The sequence below is a fragment of the Anarrhichthys ocellatus genome, unplaced genomic scaffold (genome assembly GCF_004355925.1).
Source record: "Anarrhichthys ocellatus isolate YVR2014 unplaced genomic scaffold, GSC_Weel_1.0 scaffold24, whole genome shotgun sequence".
In the NCBI taxonomy this organism is placed as follows: domain Eukaryota; kingdom Metazoa; phylum Chordata; class Actinopteri; order Perciformes; family Anarhichadidae; genus Anarrhichthys; species Anarrhichthys ocellatus.
Window position 1 is genome coordinate 2,662,460 of NW_022280054.1, and position 18,879 is coordinate 2,681,338.

An 18,879-nucleotide genomic window follows, 5' to 3' on the forward strand; every position below is an offset into this window, starting at 1 on the left:
GTAAAATAGCCACAAAAAGTATCAATGAAATAAATGAACTTCAGCAAGACCAAAGGTCCAATCAGAAGGATTACTGTTGTTACGCTCCCAGTCCCTCTAGAGATATATTCTCAAACTTTTAACTTTTCATTTTCACACTCCTTCCTGCTTCTTCTAGCCCACCAGATCTTATAAGTAATTACTTTCCACAAATAACTTAAATCTGTTCCTTGCTGGTCTGACATCAGCGATTATTTCAGAGCCACTGTTTTATGCGCACCATCGCTCAACCATCTGCAGCTCCACAAGAGGGAAGTCCAGGTCTTCATTTAGGGAAATGTGAACCATCAAGATTAGATCAGCATTCATCTTGTGCTGCCTTCAAGAGTTACTGTATCATGAAGATAATTTCATGATGGGGTGTAACTGATAAAGCCATTTCTGTAATTTTTGATTAATACATAATAAAACTAACCATGTAAGAAAATAGTAGACATTCATTCTTCAAACTACCTTGTCTGGATTTAACATTTCAGTCATCATTTGAATGTTGAAATAAAACCAAGATGAAGTGCTATCAAAGCTGGAATATGCCGCACAGACAGGACAGATCAGATGAAATGAATCCCGTGTCATGTTATGAGCAAGAAAAATAACATGTGTGCCTGAGGGAATTAACCAAATATCAAATCAAGCTCACACACGTTCACTGTCAGGATTACCCACCCTTAGGGCAGTTATCTCCTCTATACGTGGAGCAGCTATAATGTGGACTCTTGAAGCATGGCGGTGAGTGAGTCACAGAGTCTGCCTGTGGCGCCTTTACCACTTCGATCCAGCTAGCGTCTCTCCCTATAAGAGAACGTTGCAGATAAAGCATGAAAGATGTCGAAATTAATATCTTTGTCTCGCAGAGAGGAAACCAAAGAGGAGCCACTCTTCGCTTTCTAAATGCTGATTTAACAGTTTAGACTGCCAAGGGAACAACATCTCTTTACAATGTAACACTGTAAGGCAATGATTAATTGTAGAATACTTGAGGGGAAGGTCAAGCTGAAAGGTGTTTCTTTATGTTACATTTATCACAACTTGTAAGGCTTTGTTCTCTAGTTGAATAGTTTGAAGAAATTGATGTGCTGCCCTTTCAAAGGAAGCATTTATTGTGTTATTGCAAACTGAAGAAACATATTTTACCAGAATTACTGGAGTTATTGAAGCAGGGCAGATTGTGAATCCAGAGGGCAGCGTCTGTCTTTGTGGTATAAAGCTCCAGTATTTCACAAAGACAGCTGAACAAAGAGGCTCGAGGTGTGGGGCTATCTGTACCTCCAGAACAGAAGAAACCTGCAGAGCAGAGACCTAACAAAAGGAGGCATTAGCAAACAAGCATGTAATGATTATCCATCTCATTGTATGTATTATTTTAATCCCCAGAAACAAATTGTTGATGTGTGATTCAGGGGTCTAGAACCTGAACCTGTACTTAGTTGTGGTGTACAGCTGAATCATGAAATCTTGTAGATTTTACACAATTGGCCCTCTATACTCATTGAGCTATGATAAGAAGGACTGTCCTTGACTTATCTACTTAACATGGTAAAATCCCCCACCTGTAGGCTGTGAGCCTCCAGGACTGAGGCAGTATTTCCCCGGGGGGCAACGGTGGCAGTGGGAGCGGGCAGAAGCTCCAGGCTCTGGGAGGAAGCTCCCAGCAGGACAGGGTTTGGGTGCCCCACTACCCTGAGGGCAAAAGTGTCCCATGGGACAAACATCTCCATAAGGCTGGGAGACAGGGGAAGGCTCAGTGGATCCCAGAGAACAAAAATATCCTGTGGTAGACATTCCAATTAGACATCTTATTGACAACACTGCAACATTCAAGGGAAACTGTGGCTTTACACATAGCAGATACACAGGAGAGGAAAGACACTCTTATAGCTCTATTCTCTGACACCATTCCCCCATGGTGATGCTGGACCGTCGGACCTGGGCTGCAGGGTCCAGACGGCTCTGTCAGAGCACTGCGGTTACAGAAGTAGCCAGCGGTGCAGGGGGAGCAGTCAGTCAGGGACGTCCTGCCAGCTGATGGACCGACACTGCCCATCGGACACGGCGACGGCATGGATGAACCCTCAGTACAGTAGAAACCTGGCCAAGGTGGTGCATGTCATTGTAAACTTCAGTTCACCTTTGTTTCTTTGTGTACAGTTTGCACGTGTGAGTTCTTTAATCACCTGGTGGGCAGGTGTTACAAGTGGACTGTCCAGAAGAAGATTGAAAAGTGCCAAGGCTACAGATGGCCGGCTCAGCACTGCCATGTGGGCACGCATGGCCAGGCGGGCACTGACATCCTGCAGCACAATCAGATCAAGAAAAGTTCAAACCGGCATCTGGACCGTCCTTGTTTACAATAAAAAACAGGAGAAATGTGAATATAGAATATTGTAGTATTGTGATACATCCTTTCAAATACACGTATGTGGCAAATATCTACAGAAGAAAGCGTGGCTGCTGTATTTCACCAAGCTCAATGTGGTACCATGGAAACAAGGCAATGAAGAAGAGAGCCACTCTGAGCAGTGTTCATACTATATGAAACTCCTGTGGTGGGCAAAAAGAAGAGAAAGCAGGCCCAGCAGCAGGTGCCCTGACTCTGACAGCAACGGGTTGGATACTCTTTATAGGTTCTGGACCATTTCATGCTCAAATTAGCAAAACGTTTTCTCAATGAAAGGTGAAAAAGGGTTGAGGATGCGTTTCAAAGAATCTCCAGGTGTGCATGTAATAAGAGGAGGCGGAAAGCAGTTTTGTGGCATAGAATCACCTCCACACATTTAGAGTAGGATTTTTAAAGTAATTATTATAATAAAAACATTCTGCAACATATGTAATATACGTTAAAGTAATGTATTACAGTTATAATCACTGCTACAACGGTGGGTCTTATCGGCTTGCATTCCAATAGTTAAATTGTTTAATGATCAAATATTTCAAAGAAAACTGTCTTGTAAGTTATATTTCAAATGTACTGCATCAACAAAAAGGAAAAGTAGTAACAAGTTGAAAAGGACCAAAAGAGATAGAACATTGTCGCTGTCATTTTTAGTTTTTCAGATAAACGTAAGGATTTGGTGGTACATCTCCAATGTGTCAAGCTTAATAAACAACAATCAACTGGGACATCAGAAAATGCTTCTGACAAACTTGAAAACAGTGCTGTTTTCTTAGGTTGATATTTTGGAGACACATGGTTTTCATAGCACAAGACAAATGCCATATGGAACATGTTGACACTTTGATTCACTTTACTTCAAACTATAACAAATTGTGTGTATAGTATTTTGTCCATCCCCTTTAAGTAAGGATGTACCATCCAAACGTAAAGTTGCACGAAGGCACTACCTTTTACAGTGTAAAGTAACCTGACCTGACCGATGATGATGTGTACTGTACCTGGCTGATGTCCAGACACTGATCCTGGTGGACAGAACCACCCCGGGGGACAGAGGAGGTCGGCAGAACTCCGAGCCCAAGATGGGCAGTAAGAACCCGGGTAACAAGCTTCACAATCAGCCTCAGACTCAGCCGCAGACCTCCCCAAGAAAGTGCCTTTGTGGTGGAAATAAATTGTAATGTAACTAAAGTAAGTACTCTACTTAATTTTCCCTTTCTTTTTCTCTCTCTGTCACACAAAACTCTTACGCAGATATAAAATAAATAGCATGGTATAATAGTGCCATGTCTACACACCATAGATGGCTCAATACTTTCGGTTGGTTAAGTAGCTAACCGACCATTATGGCAGTTTTATTGGGCTCCCATTAGGTTTTACAACCACCTCTAAGGTTCTGTATACATTAAGGCATTATATTTTACGTTTGAGTGTAATAAAACCAAGAGGTCAGAGACATGGCTAATTGACAGGATATTTAAGTATACGTCTTTTTAGGAACATATTCACAATGCATGTTAAAAGAAATCCTTTCCACTTGTTTCAGAGCTCTATCTGGAAATGTTGGATTTCTACCTGGAGGACAGGGGCTCGGCGTTGCACTCCCTTTAGGACAGTAGTGGCCTGCAGGACACACACCACCATTGAACTGACCCGGGGTTGAATCGCCAGAAAGTGGGGATGACGATGTGGTATCTCCTGTAAATGAGACAATAGACCTTTATTGGATGTCATTACTCATTAGGTTAGTGAGTTAAATAAAAGGCCAAAGACATTTTCTGCAATCCCAGGGAAGCAGTGGGGACTGGTAAATGTTCTGCGGAGACCTCTTCGGCCTTGTGGAGTCAAAGGTCATGAAAATGTTAAATAAAAAAACAGAAGTGCATTGAAAGAAAACTGCACAGCAGAGTATTTTTTCAAGGTTGTGTCAATGTTTTTCTATTACAAATACCATTTCTAAAAGTAGAAAGGTGAACTCAGTAGAGAGCATATCTCTGCCAGCTGTGTCTGTAACAATCACTGCTGTATTGTGTGATTGAATAAACAAAACCCACAATTAGCTAACCCCCACATCTAGACACCAAAGGGCTGCAAAACACACTTTGGCTTGAAGTCGTCGTATAAGACACATCATACAATTGAGCCAAAAACAGAATTAAACTCACCAAACTGTCTGGCCTGAGTGGCGGCGATGTACTATGCAGTGTGTGTACTAGTTGTTCCTTTAGCAGTTTACCAAACACAGAGTCCAAAAACATCAAAAGTAAGCGCACTCAGCTGTGTTATCACTAGCAGCAGTGAGTAGCGAGTAGGGAGTCATCAGGAAGTCAATGGCAGTATAAAAGAGCCAATAAAAGGCATTTTGAGAAAGTGTGAATCAAAGCACCACGAGAGGATGCAGACATAACTAGCCACCCAAAATATTACGCAGTTTGCTGCAGTAGATTGCGAGATTAGCCGTGTACAGACACACGCACACATGCGAGCGATCGCATGATCCTTCTGACAGAGATACAAACTAGTTGTCCATGTTGTCATGGATTTATTAACACTTTATATAAAGGGCAAGAAGAATCAGCCTGTTACCTGTGGCGTTACCCCAAGGTGTGGCCATTCTGGATCCCTCCATGCAGTAGAAGCCTGGGTTGCAGGGCCCAGATGGGGAGGACAGGCCAGCCTCAGAGCAATAATGGCCAGACAAACAGGACTGACATACTTCTATAGAAACTGCCCCTGGAACAATAAAAATAAACCTCATACAGTGTATCTAAATAATACAAAAATTTCATGAATAAGGTTCAGATGAAATAATTCCACTTCACCTGTTTTCTGTAACTATGATTAAGGAAGGAGGGAATTATCTCATTGATTACAACAAGTCACAACAACAGTGTCGATAACCTAATTTAAGTCAGCCCATTATGTTCAAATGTCACCAAAGTGTTTGTAAATTATTCAGTGTTACTGGTCACCGTCTATAGAGCTGAAGGTGCCTGCAGGACAAGGAACCATATAGCTGGTACCCTGGGGGCAATAGGACCCTGCAGGGCAACGGCCTCCTGTTGGGCCCTCCTCTGGCTGGGCAGAAACAGAACCATGGATACAGAGGTAACTAGGGGCAGCAAGATGATGAAGACAGAGATGATGGGGAGGGGTGTGTGGGATGGAGGAAGTGATAGAGGAGAAAGACAGAGGGAGACAGTGCTTAGGGGAGGTTTAATTATAGACAAGGGCGACAGAATTAAACAGAAACAGGATGTTATATCTTTCATAGTCTATATGTGAACATGGTGAGGTATAGGTTGAGTTTGTCTGGGTTTACCCAGGAGAGCAGACCCCAGTGGGAGCAGCGAGTCCAGAGGAACTGCAATATCTCCCTGGAGGGCAGAGCTCACAGCCCGACTGATTGGACAACCCCATCTGCCTGCTGAAGGCACCAGCTGGGCATGGGATTGCTACACCAGACTGCGTTCCTGTAGATAAATAGTGTATAACATCTACAGATGGTCCAGGGCTAAACATCACAGAGCAATTTGTGAAAGCCGTCCTTATCTTGATTACGCTCTATAATGGTCATTTGCATAATTAGAAAGCCATTTACTGATACAGCCACTTAATCAGGAGTACACACAAAACGAGCCAAATTCAACAATCTATTGCATGTAATAAAACAGATTTTTAGTTTATTCATCAATCTCACTGAGCCTGAAACAGCACTTGTACATGTACCATATATATATATAACATCTTCTGATAACATTGTAGTGTGTCACAGATGTGTCAGAATAGCTGCATTATTGTATCCTACCTTGTGGGCAATAGTGTCCTTTAGGACACAGCGTGGGAGTGGAAGTACCAGACACATGCCCAGTGTCAGCATCCACTGAGCCAGCACAGTAAAATCCAGCTGGACATTTAACACACTCTACCTGTAGAGGGGTACATTAGCACATAATTTTCTAAATACAAAATTACAACTACAGATGTTCATAAATATCAACAAAGATGAGCACTTTCTATGCTTATGTTGGAGATGATAAACGCTAAACTATTAATTGTGTACAGTTCACACAGGTGTTGAAGATGCATTCAGGAGAGCCATAACTTCCCCCAGAATGTGCAAATAACAAAGCCTCACAATACATTAAAAATCCATTGTTTACAGGCCATTTTTTAAATTCAGTTTTAGAATAAAACATATTTTTCGATCCAGTATAGCTATTTAGTAGGTGCACCTTGCCTTTGGGACTGTAGAACCTATCAGAATATCAGCAGACTGTTTGTGCTCATCTTCCTCACCTGTCCGTGTAAATCTTGGAAGGTCCCTGGCAAGCAGGGTATCGGTCTATCGGATCCAGGTGGACACATGTTTCCAGCTGAGCAAGGTGAAGAGGCCGGCTGGCTGCTGTTTTCTCTGCCTGGACAGTAAGAGCCAGCTGGACAGATATGAGAAGGGAAAGAGAGCCCTCTGGTGACACACACGAAACCTGCAAAAAGAAAAAGGAGCACTGTTCAGCAGCCGCACACGTCAATCAATTTATGTAATGGAAGCTTTATCTTCTGGCATACAAAAGGCACATAATTCAACACTAGAATATGCTAAATAAATTTGCTCGAACCTGGAGGACAAGGCAGACAGTCGGAGAGATAACTGTTTCTGGTTTTGTTGCTGTAATGTCCTATGGGACATGGCAGTGGTGCCGAGGAGCCCTGGGGACAGTAATGACCTTCAGGACATCTGTCACCTGTCGTCCCTCCATCCTCTGGTGTGGGTGACCAGGCCCCAGAGAGACAGTAGTACCCTGCATCACACTGGCCTGATGCAACACTCTTCCCAAGGGACATACAGAAGTAGCCTGGTTTGAACGGGGGAAAAAAAGAGTTATATTAAGTGGAAAGGAAAACTACTCTGAATTACTCTGCAAAACACAAAATGTAGAACAGGCACTTCATACTGTATTAATCCCACTAGCTATACAGAATAAGTTTGATTATTTTGCAGCATTTGGTTATAGTTTTTTTAACAGCTGCTTTTTTAAGTATACTTATTTTGTTAATATAGTGTTTAATTACCATTTACCGACAAGGTCGTCCTAAACTCTGAGTCAACTACTTAACCTCAAGGCAACTTGTAATCATTAGCATTTAATGGTGTGTGACCTGGAGGGCAGGGCAAGCAGTCCTGGGGTTGTGCCATCCGAGTGTGGGGGTTGATGGATCCAGCTGGACACGGGTACTGGTGTTTGGACCAGGTTCCGGACGGGCAGTAATGACCTACTGGACACTCATAAGTCCTCGACAGAGAGCCGTTACGTCTGCCAGGACAATAAAAACTATCCACACAAAAGAAGAATGGAATAACTTAGTTCTTGGCTGCTGATTGTGGCGATGAGGCATGAATATACTTGTGTCTGTGCAAATATATATGTATGCAAAGCGAAGGGGGAAATAATTGATGCATCTGAACATCAAAAAACATGTACTGTATGGGTGGGTACAGTTCTTTCATCATCCAGCATGTTTATTTGTGCAGTTGTCTATATGCAGAGTGACTGTGTGTGGCTGATAAGCAAGTTTACCCCGGGGGACAGGCACTGCAGCTGGCTCTACCGTCTTCTGTACTGATGGTCCCCAAGGGGCAGTGCTGAGGAGCCGCAGAGCCCTCAGAACAGTAATAACCTGGTTGTGTGAAGGCAAGAGTCATGAAAGAGAAGCACACCCAGGCACACACACAAAAACACTGAATTCACCGGGGAAAGGGTTTGATTTCCAGTGTCAACAGAGCAGCTTCTTATGTTTGAACCTATTAACTTGAAAGACGGTTTTGTTTACCTGTTCACTAAGCTGGCTCTGGGCTTATGCAAATGTTCAACATAATTGTGGGCTTCAACAATTCACATTTTCTTTTGTATTCCATACAATGCCATGCAAAGTATAGTTTTTGCTGCCATTTCCTGTCCAAACAACAGCAATCTGATTACATGATCCTCATGTTTTTTGTTGTCGTTTCTTTCTATTGATTCTCTTCATGCAAATTTCTTTTCACATTTTTTTTATTTTAATTCTAGACAGATGTCTTAATTTAGAGGGTTCTGATTACCTTTTGGGCATGGTCCTCCCTGCCTACCACTCAAAGGAGGGTCAGGGCGATCTGCCCCCTCCAGACAGAAGAAACCTTCCCAGCATTTTCCTGAAGGCACTGAGAGACCCGCAGCATCACAATAGTAGCCGGGGAGACATGGCTGGCAATCCTCCTGAGAAGGGAAAAGAGAGAGAGAGAGACAAAGAGAAAGAGAGGCTGTGAGAAAATGAAAAAGAGAGAGTGCCTCATTGCAATATTAATTTAATGTCACAATGAAAGACAAAGAAAACATTGTGAGTTACAGTATACACCGTATAGGTCTGGTGTTCTGAAGCAGGACTTTGGACAACAAACTTGTTTTCAAAGTACAATATCATAAACATCCGACAGTAATAGTAAATAGTGAAATACAAATAAGAAATGAAGCAAATAGGACAGGACATTTATTAATTATAAATAAATAAATACATAACTGTAAAATTGTCAGATAATCCAATATGTTTTATAAATTCAGCTCATATTTTATTTTTTAATTTTGATTTTTTAACATTGACAGCAGTTTTTTTAATAATCCTGTATTTCCCAATACCATTTTCTGAATGAGCATTTTATTTCATAATGTTTCTTTTCATCAAGTCTTTGTTTGTCAATCAAGACGCTGTTGCGTCGATCTGAATGAACATTTATCATGTTTGTTTGTATTCATATGATTACAATGTGTAATGATTATGATTGTGATTATCATGTCTTATAAATTGCGAAACATCTTAAATTATTCAGAGAAAATGTGTTTTTGTTGAATATTTGATTCATCCTTACACAAATGTTCACAATTTACAAAACAAAAACATCACCAAACCAAATTGAACAATTCTAAGCAAAATGCTATCCTGTTGTAAATGTGAGGAGAAAGACTCAATCATTGTCAAGGCGACATGAGGGTGCAATATTGAGTCAAAGTGACCTGGGAGACTAATTTGGTGAGATTAGAGAATGTTCCACGAGGACAGGGCAGAGGATGGACGGTGGCCTGGGGGCAGTAATGACCGGCAGGACATGTTCCTCCCTTTTCTGGTGAGAGACACAGAGAACAAAGCTGCCATTTATCAACGGTCTCAAAATAGGAACACTGATGGAGAACGACTGCCTCAAGTAATTACAAGGCTGACAATTACGGTTTCTCACAAAATAGTAAGAAAAATGTGGTATCAGACGACACCGTACTGCATTTCCTGAATGTGTGAACATGCAGTACATGTCTGGTTTGACGTTTGTTTACCTGCAGCCTGTGACCAAGGGTGCGGAGAGGTGTTTCCATGTGAGCAGTAATATCCTTCCTGACATGGTCCAGTGACAGCTGTGCCATTTCTGGAAGAGCAGTAATGGCCGGAGTCACACTGCCTGCACTGAGAGACAGACCAGTAGCCAGCGTCAGGACCGTAAGTTCCCTCTGGACAGCCTCTCAAGTCAAATCCAGTTCTTTCAGGGCAGTAAAATCCTGTAGCCCACAGAGCAAACAAAAGGAAATGCATTAACATGATGGGTTAGGGGGCTACAATAAATTAAGTAAAATCTTTAGCAAAATGCATTTTTTTTACCAAATATTTTGCTTGGTAATTGATAACTACATTTAAATAGCATACAATTGAAAATGTTTTTTTAAGGAGTTTAAAGGCATACAAACAGTAAACTACACACCTGTAGGACACAAGTAAAGAGAGCCAGACACACAGTACCAGCCTGGCACACAGGGCTCACACTGAGTAGCATGTGTGACAGCAACATATGTCCCTGGATCACAGGGCACAGGTTGAACAGTTCCCTCTGGGCAGTAGTAACCCTCAGGACAAGGTCCCCCAGTAACTCCATCAGTAGGGGTGGATGTAACGGCTCCTCCTACACAGTAATATCTGCATGACAAACACAAGAGCATGAAAATTGTACAACAGGATGAAAAAAACACTTTTTCACAACCTTCACAAGTTATAAACAATAACAAGGGCACAAGAAAGTTTATTTCAGAGCCTGGTGTACCCCCCACTGCAGGATCCACTAGGTTTGGTGAGGCCGGCAGAGTTGCAGTAAAATCCCCCAATACAGGGTTTGCAGTCCTCCTGTCTACGCAGACCTGAGGTGTTGGACCAGCTTCCTTCGGGGCAGGCCACGGGCGCTGTGGTGCCTGTAAAGATGACGCAACTCAACTCAAATTTCAACTCAAGTAAACAGTGGAGTATGCAGAAAAAAAGACTATTAAAAGATGACAAGAACAACGCAGGTATTGGGTTTGACAATACAATATTTAACAATAAAACATGTTTACACACTGTTTGAAGAATTTAAGTGCAACTAAATAAGTGAGGCACTCAAGCACCCATTGCTGCGTGCAGCATTGAGCAACTCAGGAAAAGGCTGAGTTTACCCTACAGCAACATCTTTAAAGCACGGGTCAGTGTCCCCAAGTCAGATAGAACAAGTGTACAAAATAATTTGAAGAAAGCTGTTACAAAGTTCCAAGATAAATGTTGTCAGTTCTTCCTGTAGGCCGCCCAATGGTAATTAGCATGAATAAAACATTGTAGCCCTTGGATATAATGGGGTAGATTGTTAATAGCTTCACACAGTATAAATTTGGTTGTATTAGCCTATAAAACAAGCTGCATCAGCGTTGGATTACAAGAACTATTATTTTGACTACCTGCAACTTGTAACAGTATACCAGCACTGAAAGCAGATACTGCCTGATTGCTTATTAAGGGCGGACAAGTCAGTAACCTGTGGGGCAGTATTGACCAGGCAGACACAGGGAACCTGAGAGTCCATCCAGTGGGCTGGGAGAGGATGCTCCTGCTCTGCACCAATAACCAGCATTGCATGAACCTATAGGAAGAAGAATATCACAACACAAGACATTATCATATTGTAATGTAATAGATAGACATACCTCAAAACATAAGCAAATGCAGTACATTCAAAGCCATCTGCACTTGAGTTAAGTTAGGAAATGTTTATTTTCAATTTGGGCAAACCGCCCATTTAGTTATTTAAAACAGACACAGGGTAACCTCATTCTGAACATTACATAAACCCCTCAAATAGCTTATCCAACAACACATAATGTATAACATAAGAAGACTGCGGAAGCTTGTTGTAAATACACTTAAATCTCTCAATTAAAGTTTAGCATGTGAATGTATGAATCCAAGTTTTATATTTTGAATATCCATTTGCTGATCAGACATGGTCATTAAAAAGGTTTTTTCCATTATCATATAAATAGCGGCACCTACTATTGCTCTCTCTCACCTGCCGACTCTGACAGTCCCACAGAAGGACAGTACTGTCCAGCAGCACATGGCATGCAGCCTGCGATGCTGTGTGTTCGCTGTCTCGGGTTGAAGGAGCCTATGGGGCAAGGGTTGGGCAGGGCTGTACCTGCAGGGCAGTAGTGTCCTTTAGGGCAAGGCCTCAGAAAAGAGACATTGGCGAGTCTCAAATCACAGTAGTACCCTTGAAAGAAGATTAATGCGTATTTTTAAAATAGCACTGGCAGTATGCAGGAAAACATGATAATGGAATATCAAACACTTTTTGCTTTTTTTTTTTTTTTTAAATACTCCTTTACAACAAACTATACATCAAAGTGCTGTATAATAAATGGAACAGATCCATTGGAACGAGCCATCAACTTCAATAAATAAAGCACTTGCTGGAGTGCTTGAGGGTGGTTTTCATAACAGCCTGTTCAGCAAAAAATGCCACAAGGTCGAACTGTTTTTTTAAAAGAATGTAAATATATGCTTTTGTTAAGAATAAAAGAGAATAAAGGTTTCCTACCTGCCTCACAGACAGCACAGGCTGCCTGTTTCTCTCTGTCCTGGTAGGTTCCTGATGGGCAGGGCACGGGAGCTGCACTTCCCTGTGAGCAGAAGTGGCCCGGAGGACATGGCAGAGCTGTAGCCACAGTCTGACCTGGTGGGCACCAAAAGCCTATCGAGATGACAAGAGACACAATACGGTTAAGTGTGCAAGGATGGAAAGGAGCTTGGAGCAGTGCAAATAATCTATCAAAACACACATAGCTTTATCCAACCGGCAACTGCCAAAAACTTAAATTTTATAATACCAATGAATCAGTGCATGGACTGACCTTGGCTGCAGGGTCCAGTCGGAGCCCTGAGACCTGCTCCTTTGCAGTAGAAACCTCCAGTACAGGGTTGACAGCCAGCCTCACAGGTTAGACCTGGCCCTGAGGAAAAAGTACCAGCTGGACACAACTCTGGCACTCCTGAGCCCTCAACTGAAGAGAGAAATAGTTTCAGTAGACTTTCATTCAGCCAATCATTCATGTTATTCTGGGCTGAAAGTTTATACCACGATGCATTGGGTAGAAAGTGTGGAGATACCCTACACAGGTCAACAGTTTATCAGCAGGCTAACAAAAACAAGCAGAAGATGACTCATACCCATGAGTAATTCAGGGTGTCTAGTCCATCTGAGTCATACAGCTACTTTAGAGTCTCTAGTCCACCTAATTTGCATGTCTTTGGGCCGTGGGGTGCAATGTTAAAGGCTGGGACCGTCTCGCTATAAAAACAACTCCAATCAATTCCAAAGAACTGCCTTTTAAATACAAAGTAAGTATGTTCTCCCACACTCCCTACAGTATGTAGGAATATGGAGATTCTCACAAACAGACTTTTTGCTCTTCAATTCTGAGTGGCAGACACCAACAGTTAATGTAAAGTGGTGATATTATGGATGAACTATTTTTTTGCCGATCAAACTCAAATATTAATATTAAAGTTAAGCATTATGCCAGATATCTGTAGACCCAATGTGCTGTTCATTTCACCAAGTACTTCACTTTACTTTTCTTTATTTATAGGCTAGAAAACGTTTTTGGCAAGTTAGTAATAAAACCGTTCCAATGCTGTAAAGCAGGGCTTACCACAGTATGCCCCAGGTGGACAGATGCTGCCTGTTTCTCCATCTGTTGGCCTAGCCTCAGTGGCTCCTCCTACACAGTAATACCCAGGGAAGCAAGGACCCATCGGCAGAGCCAAACCTTTTGAGTAACATAAGTACATTCGTTATGCCTTTTTTATATACCCAAAAATTGTATATATAATATGCCTGAAGACTGACATCCCCTACTGTGGGATAAAGCATGTGCTCCCTAAAGGCCTAGAATCAAATTGCTCTCCATTTGGTCGAAATTAAAACCAGTACACTTTTATCTACTCTGTCACTCTTCATATACACTGTGCCATTTATTTAATTATACGTCTCTGTATGTTTTATAATGATAGATCAGTTAATGTCAAACACAGTCAAATGTGCTGACCATGAACAGCAATGTCTTTGATTTGTCTCTGGCTCTGAACCTCTGTCTCGCAAATGTACACGGTGTGTAAATCGCATACTTTTTCTTTTTACTTTTAGTACATACTGCAGCTGCCATTACAAAGTGTGTACTTTAGCAGGCAGTATGGATTTAATTGGGACATACTATCTCCTCATAACATGGCACCTTGACCTTTGACCCTCTTGCTCATACATCTGCTGCGCAAAGGATTGTGGGTCAGAATATCCAGAAAAGCATGCTGGCTTACCTGAGATGTTACAAAAGGTTCCAGGTGGACAAGGAATGGGCTCTGAGCTACCTAAGGGGCAGTAAAAGCCCACTTGGCAGTGCCCCCCTGTGGATGTAGCTGGACAAAGACAGTTGGCATTTGTGTAATTGTCCAGATCGAAAGGCTGGGAGTTCCAAGCTGCTGACACACAGAACCAACCTGAGAGGATCAAATGCAGCAAAAGACAGAGTGTGAGAAAGTGAAGATGATGGACTGATGTTTTGACTGCTGTCTGTCTCTGTGGTATACAAAAATTCCTGTTGCCAACACAAAACAGAATCAGTGTAGACTTCACTTTCTCAGCACAAGGTGAAAAAGACACTCCACAGAGTAGAAAGACAGCAATACAGACCAGGGTGAAAGAGATGAGTCACTGATGAGAATAAACCAGGTAGCCACACTTCAAATATCTGCTTGAGACTTGAGTGCATTAGGTGCTTGTCATATGGAGCCAGACTGTTTGGTGCCTTTGTACATGAATAATACAGGAATCATCTAAAAGCTGCTGCTGTTGCTGAAATGCTAGAATAAAACTGTAAAGAGAGGAGAAGTAAAGTAATAACTGTGTCGCTGATGTTAAGTTTCCATCTTAACATGCATTATTTGTTCCCTTCCCGCAAGCCTTCCAGATTGCTTTAGACTGGCTTGCCGACCCCGAGAGACAAAAAGGCTGTCACAGAGAAGTCCTGACACTGAGAAACCAGGCTGTGGGGATGCGATTGTGAAGAAATAAACAAAGATATTACTGACCAGCCTTGCATTTCCCAGACACTTTGGTCAGCCTCTCCTTCTCACAGTAGTGTCCCGGAGGACAAGGCAGGCAGCTGTCCAGACTCTGAGTCATGGGCTCTGGGTTGTAATATCCACGAGGACAGGGGAACTGGGTGGCATGCCTCGAACCTATGCACATAATACGATTTGATTGGGCAAGTGCAACATGCCATGTCAGTGTTTGAGTTACGGTACATTTTTTACTTGTATTGTGAAAGCTGAGTTAAATCAAAGCAGAACAAATAGCTCCTAGATAGTGTTACTACTGTCTGCAACTGTCACTAATAGTATTTTGGGTGAGTCTACCATCTGGGCAGTAGAAACCAGAGGGGCAGGGGAACTTGGTGAAGCTGGCAGTCTTTTCTGGACAGTAGTAGCCAGCAGGGCAGCGGGAACACACCGACTGGCCTGCGAGGTTGGTGTAGGCCCCAGCTGGGCAGGGCACTGAGCTTGCACTACCCTCAGGGCAGTAATGAGCTGGTGGGCAAAGACCTCCTTCTGAGCCTGGAGAGGAAAAAAAACAATTAGATGTGGTGAATTACTGAGATTATGACTGCTAAGCTCTTAATGTGAGGAATCATGTGATAAACCCTGATTAATTCAGTAATCATTCGTTCAACAAAACACCCTCACATATTCAGATTTTCTGCATTTATCAGCATCCGTTTCTCTTTCATCTGATGCTTATTCATAAGATGTATCCCTCTCCACACATTATGTATTAGCTCTGTTTGCCACTACTTCATGTCATGCATGAACTTAATTTATTATTAGTCATCACTAATTAACAAAGAAATCATTGTGTTGATATTTTAAGGTGGTTGAACTAGGTGTATCCTGCAGAAAAGATGAGTTATGGAGTAAGTCATTTTGCCATTATTCAAAAAGCAAAAATGAAATGAAAATAAAATAAAAACGAAATATTTTGCCCTCTACCTGCAGCTGTTGCGTTTCCCCCTGGACAGTAGAATCCTGCCTGACACAGTCCAGATGGACGAGTGAGACCTGCAGTGCCACATAACTGACCCGCAGGACATGGACTACAACCAGAGGCGTCTGTCAGATGAAAACTGCAACCATACATGTGTTAACGCACACGAAACATATACAGTTACCTAGCAAAGCAAAATGATTAATTGTTTACAAGTGCGGTCCACCAACCTGTTAGAGTAGGTTCCTGGTGGACAGGGCAGTGGGAGACTGGTGCCCTCAGGACAGTACATCCCCTTTGGACAGGCTCCTCCCACACCTGTGCTGAAGTTACCATCTGGGTTCTGAAAGTTCACACCTTGAGTAGTAACACATTTAAGATAAGTTAAGTTATTAAATTCAGTTAATCAGCACATTGGCCCTTTTTTCTACAGTAGCAGGCCTTTAGGTTAGTTGCAATGATAAATGATAATATTGCCATAACTGTGCAAGTATCATATATCCAGTTTACCTGCTGTGCAATAGTAACCAGCTTGGCAGGGTCCAGTAGGTTCAAACAGACCCCAGTCCTCACAGTAGAACCCTGTTAGCACAGCATGAAGTATTGAAAACGCCACTGCAGTAACAACTAAAGAACATCTTTCGATGGGATCACACCAGCTGCTACGCCACATCTACATTTTACACGGTTGCATTGCTATCACAATGACGAAATCTGTCCACTGACAGATATATAAACATCTGGCAAAGTACTCAAAAATGTCTCTGTGGTAGTTCCTGCTACAGTAGGTGTCACCAGGACCACGTTTTGCCATGATGACTTACACACAAGGTGAAATCAATACCAGTGTCACTGTCACAGCTGGTAATAAGGCATGGAAATCTAAAGCGTTGATTGCTAATACCATCACATCATACAATAATATTCCTTCTCTAGTTAATTATATGTGATAAAACATTTTATTATTGCCTTTTATCTAAATCAATTAGTTCCAACACATCGAACAAATGAAGGACAACCCACCAAACATTCAATGAAAGACTTTCCAGTGTCTTGTAGAGCAATGAAGACAACCATGTGGCAATACTCTCACCTGCTGGACAAATGAGGCACTGCTCCACTTGGCTGAGGCCAAACTGAGGGCTGTATGTGCCAGGAGGGCAGGGAAGGATACCCTCAACACCGCCACCAAGACAGTAGTGTCCTGCTGGACAGGGCTGGACACCTTCTCCTGACAGACAGTAAGTCCCTGAGAGGCAGTCGTCACACTCGTCGGACCCTTCAACCAAAAACAGAAGAAGTAGTGAAGTAATACCTGCATTTTACATTTCAAATTGTGATACTTGGTATGTGATGCAGTTCCATGAAATAAATTTTCCATACCTGTAGTGTTTGAGTATGTCCCATCTGGGCAGAGTACAGGAGAAGTTGAGCCCATGGGACAGAAGTGTCCAACTGGACAAATGTCCCCTGTCACACCATCTGAGGGCACTGAAGACACGGCGCCTCCTGAACAGTAATGACCTATAAATCAATAGATACAAAATAATTTGTAGACATAAAGTAAGAAAAAAGGGCAGAAATATTCAAATATAAAATAATTGTTTGGAATGGTCAGTGGACAAATTCTCCATTGTATTTTATCAGATAATTAATTCCCGTACCGGCATTACAGATTCCTGAGGGCTGGCTGAGTCCAGTACTGTTGCAGTAGAATCCTGGAGGGCAGGGCCAGCAGGAGGACAGGTTTTGGGCTCCCACAGTGCTGCTCCAGGTTCCTACAGGGCAGGGGTGCTGCTGGGGGTACATGGTCCCTCGTGGACAGACGTAACCTGCAGAACATACAGCTCCAGCGGCCACGACAACCTGCGGGAATGTTGGAGTAATCACCAGAATATGACAAAGTTTGATCCTTTTGGCTTTCAGTTATAGTTAAAACGTTCAAAGGTAAGCTGTGGGCAGTTTGAGTTGAACCAATAATGTTATTACAACTGATATGACATCAAAACATATTTCTTATACTTATTGTTATAATGTCCCAAAGAAAACCTCACACTTTGAGAGTGTTTCAACCGCTTCCTAAAAAGCCTATATGTATATTTCTTTTTCAATTTCACACTATTTACTGACACATCCGTTCTTTCTTCGTTAAGCTGCTGGAAGCCAAGCTACCCAAGTTGTTACTCATTATATATCTTACAGGAGAGGCAGTGGAGGCTCCAGAGGTGCAGTAGTGTCCTGGGTCACAGAGACCCTGAGGGTCAGAGAGACCGGCTCGGCTGCAGAACCAACCAGCCTCACATGGCCGACAGTACTGCACAGCGTCGCCACCAGGCTGGTCAGAATAAGAGCCCTGGATAATAAGATAGTATAATTTTACAATATCAATTATGTGAATTCGAATGAGGGTAAAGCCAATTCATGAAGCTTACAGCAAACGTGACGTTCTAAGAAGACAGAAATGAGAAGGAGACTGGATAAGCAGTCACACACACCACACGGCAGACATACTAACACAGAGATACTGACTGGAGGACAGGGTCGAGCAACAGAGGACCCCGGGGGACAGTAGTGCCCTGTGGGACACAGTAGTGGCTGGGACAAGCCTGTCTGGTTACACAGTCGGCCTCCCTGACACTCCACACATGAACGTGCACCTTGACGCTGTGGAGGATTTATTGACAAGGGCATAACCTTGATTATGGCTTTAGTACATTATCTAATTTTAACAATACATTTTCAGTAGGACAGCACTTAAAATTCTGTATGGATTATTTCCTACTGGCTGAAAAGTCCCAAGAGGACAGGGTTGTGGCCTGGCTGCCCCCTCCAGGGTATAAAAACCCTCTTCTGCTTCGTTCTGAATAGGCGAAGCTGAGCCACCGGTACAGTAGAAACCAGGAAAACAAGGACCCGAAGGTGAGGTGCTGTTGGAACCTAAACAATAGAAACTGACAGGACGAGAAAAATATTGACACAAAGAATAGGGGTTTCTATTTAACATGGTCCTCCTAAATAAATACGCTAATAT

General features: G+C 42.5%; 1 protein-coding gene across 1 annotated transcript in view; it reads right to left on the reverse strand.

The window, feature by feature from the left end:
- Positions 1-18,879, reverse strand: part of LOC116390850 (uncharacterized) — a 50,693-nt gene that overhangs the window by 22,051 nt on the left and 9,763 nt on the right. The window contains exons 21-57 of the mRNA XM_031860963.1: positions 18,631-18,799; positions 18,378-18,512; positions 18,049-18,201; positions 17,513-17,714; positions 17,232-17,372; positions 16,942-17,127; positions 16,359-16,430; positions 16,079-16,205; positions 15,854-15,987; positions 15,224-15,421; positions 14,897-15,046; positions 14,126-14,305; positions 13,462-13,578; positions 12,661-12,810; positions 12,348-12,500; positions 11,817-12,020; positions 11,286-11,390; positions 10,548-10,692; positions 10,212-10,423; positions 9,793-10,011; positions 9,478-9,584; positions 8,532-8,685; positions 8,011-8,110; positions 7,592-7,764; positions 7,051-7,287; positions 6,731-6,918; positions 6,240-6,360; positions 5,754-5,904; positions 5,404-5,543; positions 5,018-5,164; positions 4,007-4,129; positions 3,433-3,588; positions 2,214-2,330; positions 1,966-2,127; positions 1,590-1,808; positions 1,174-1,338; positions 706-831 (exon numbers count right to left, since the gene is read on the reverse strand). Of these exons, the coding sequence (XP_031716823.1) occupies positions 706-831; positions 1,174-1,338; positions 1,590-1,808; positions 1,966-2,127; positions 2,214-2,330; positions 3,433-3,588; positions 4,007-4,129; positions 5,018-5,164; positions 5,404-5,543; positions 5,754-5,904; positions 6,240-6,360; positions 6,731-6,918; positions 7,051-7,287; positions 7,592-7,764; positions 8,011-8,110; positions 8,532-8,685; positions 9,478-9,584; positions 9,793-10,011; positions 10,212-10,423; positions 10,548-10,692; positions 11,286-11,390; positions 11,817-12,020; positions 12,348-12,500; positions 12,661-12,810; positions 13,462-13,578; positions 14,126-14,305; positions 14,897-15,046; positions 15,224-15,421; positions 15,854-15,987; positions 16,079-16,205; positions 16,359-16,430; positions 16,942-17,127; positions 17,232-17,372; positions 17,513-17,714; positions 18,049-18,201; positions 18,378-18,512; positions 18,631-18,799 (5,738 nt within the window). The remainder of the gene's footprint in view (positions 1-705; positions 832-1,173; positions 1,339-1,589; positions 1,809-1,965; positions 2,128-2,213; positions 2,331-3,432; positions 3,589-4,006; positions 4,130-5,017; positions 5,165-5,403; positions 5,544-5,753; positions 5,905-6,239; positions 6,361-6,730; positions 6,919-7,050; positions 7,288-7,591; positions 7,765-8,010; positions 8,111-8,531; positions 8,686-9,477; positions 9,585-9,792; positions 10,012-10,211; positions 10,424-10,547; positions 10,693-11,285; positions 11,391-11,816; positions 12,021-12,347; positions 12,501-12,660; positions 12,811-13,461; positions 13,579-14,125; positions 14,306-14,896; positions 15,047-15,223; positions 15,422-15,853; positions 15,988-16,078; positions 16,206-16,358; positions 16,431-16,941; positions 17,128-17,231; positions 17,373-17,512; positions 17,715-18,048; positions 18,202-18,377; positions 18,513-18,630; positions 18,800-18,879) is intronic.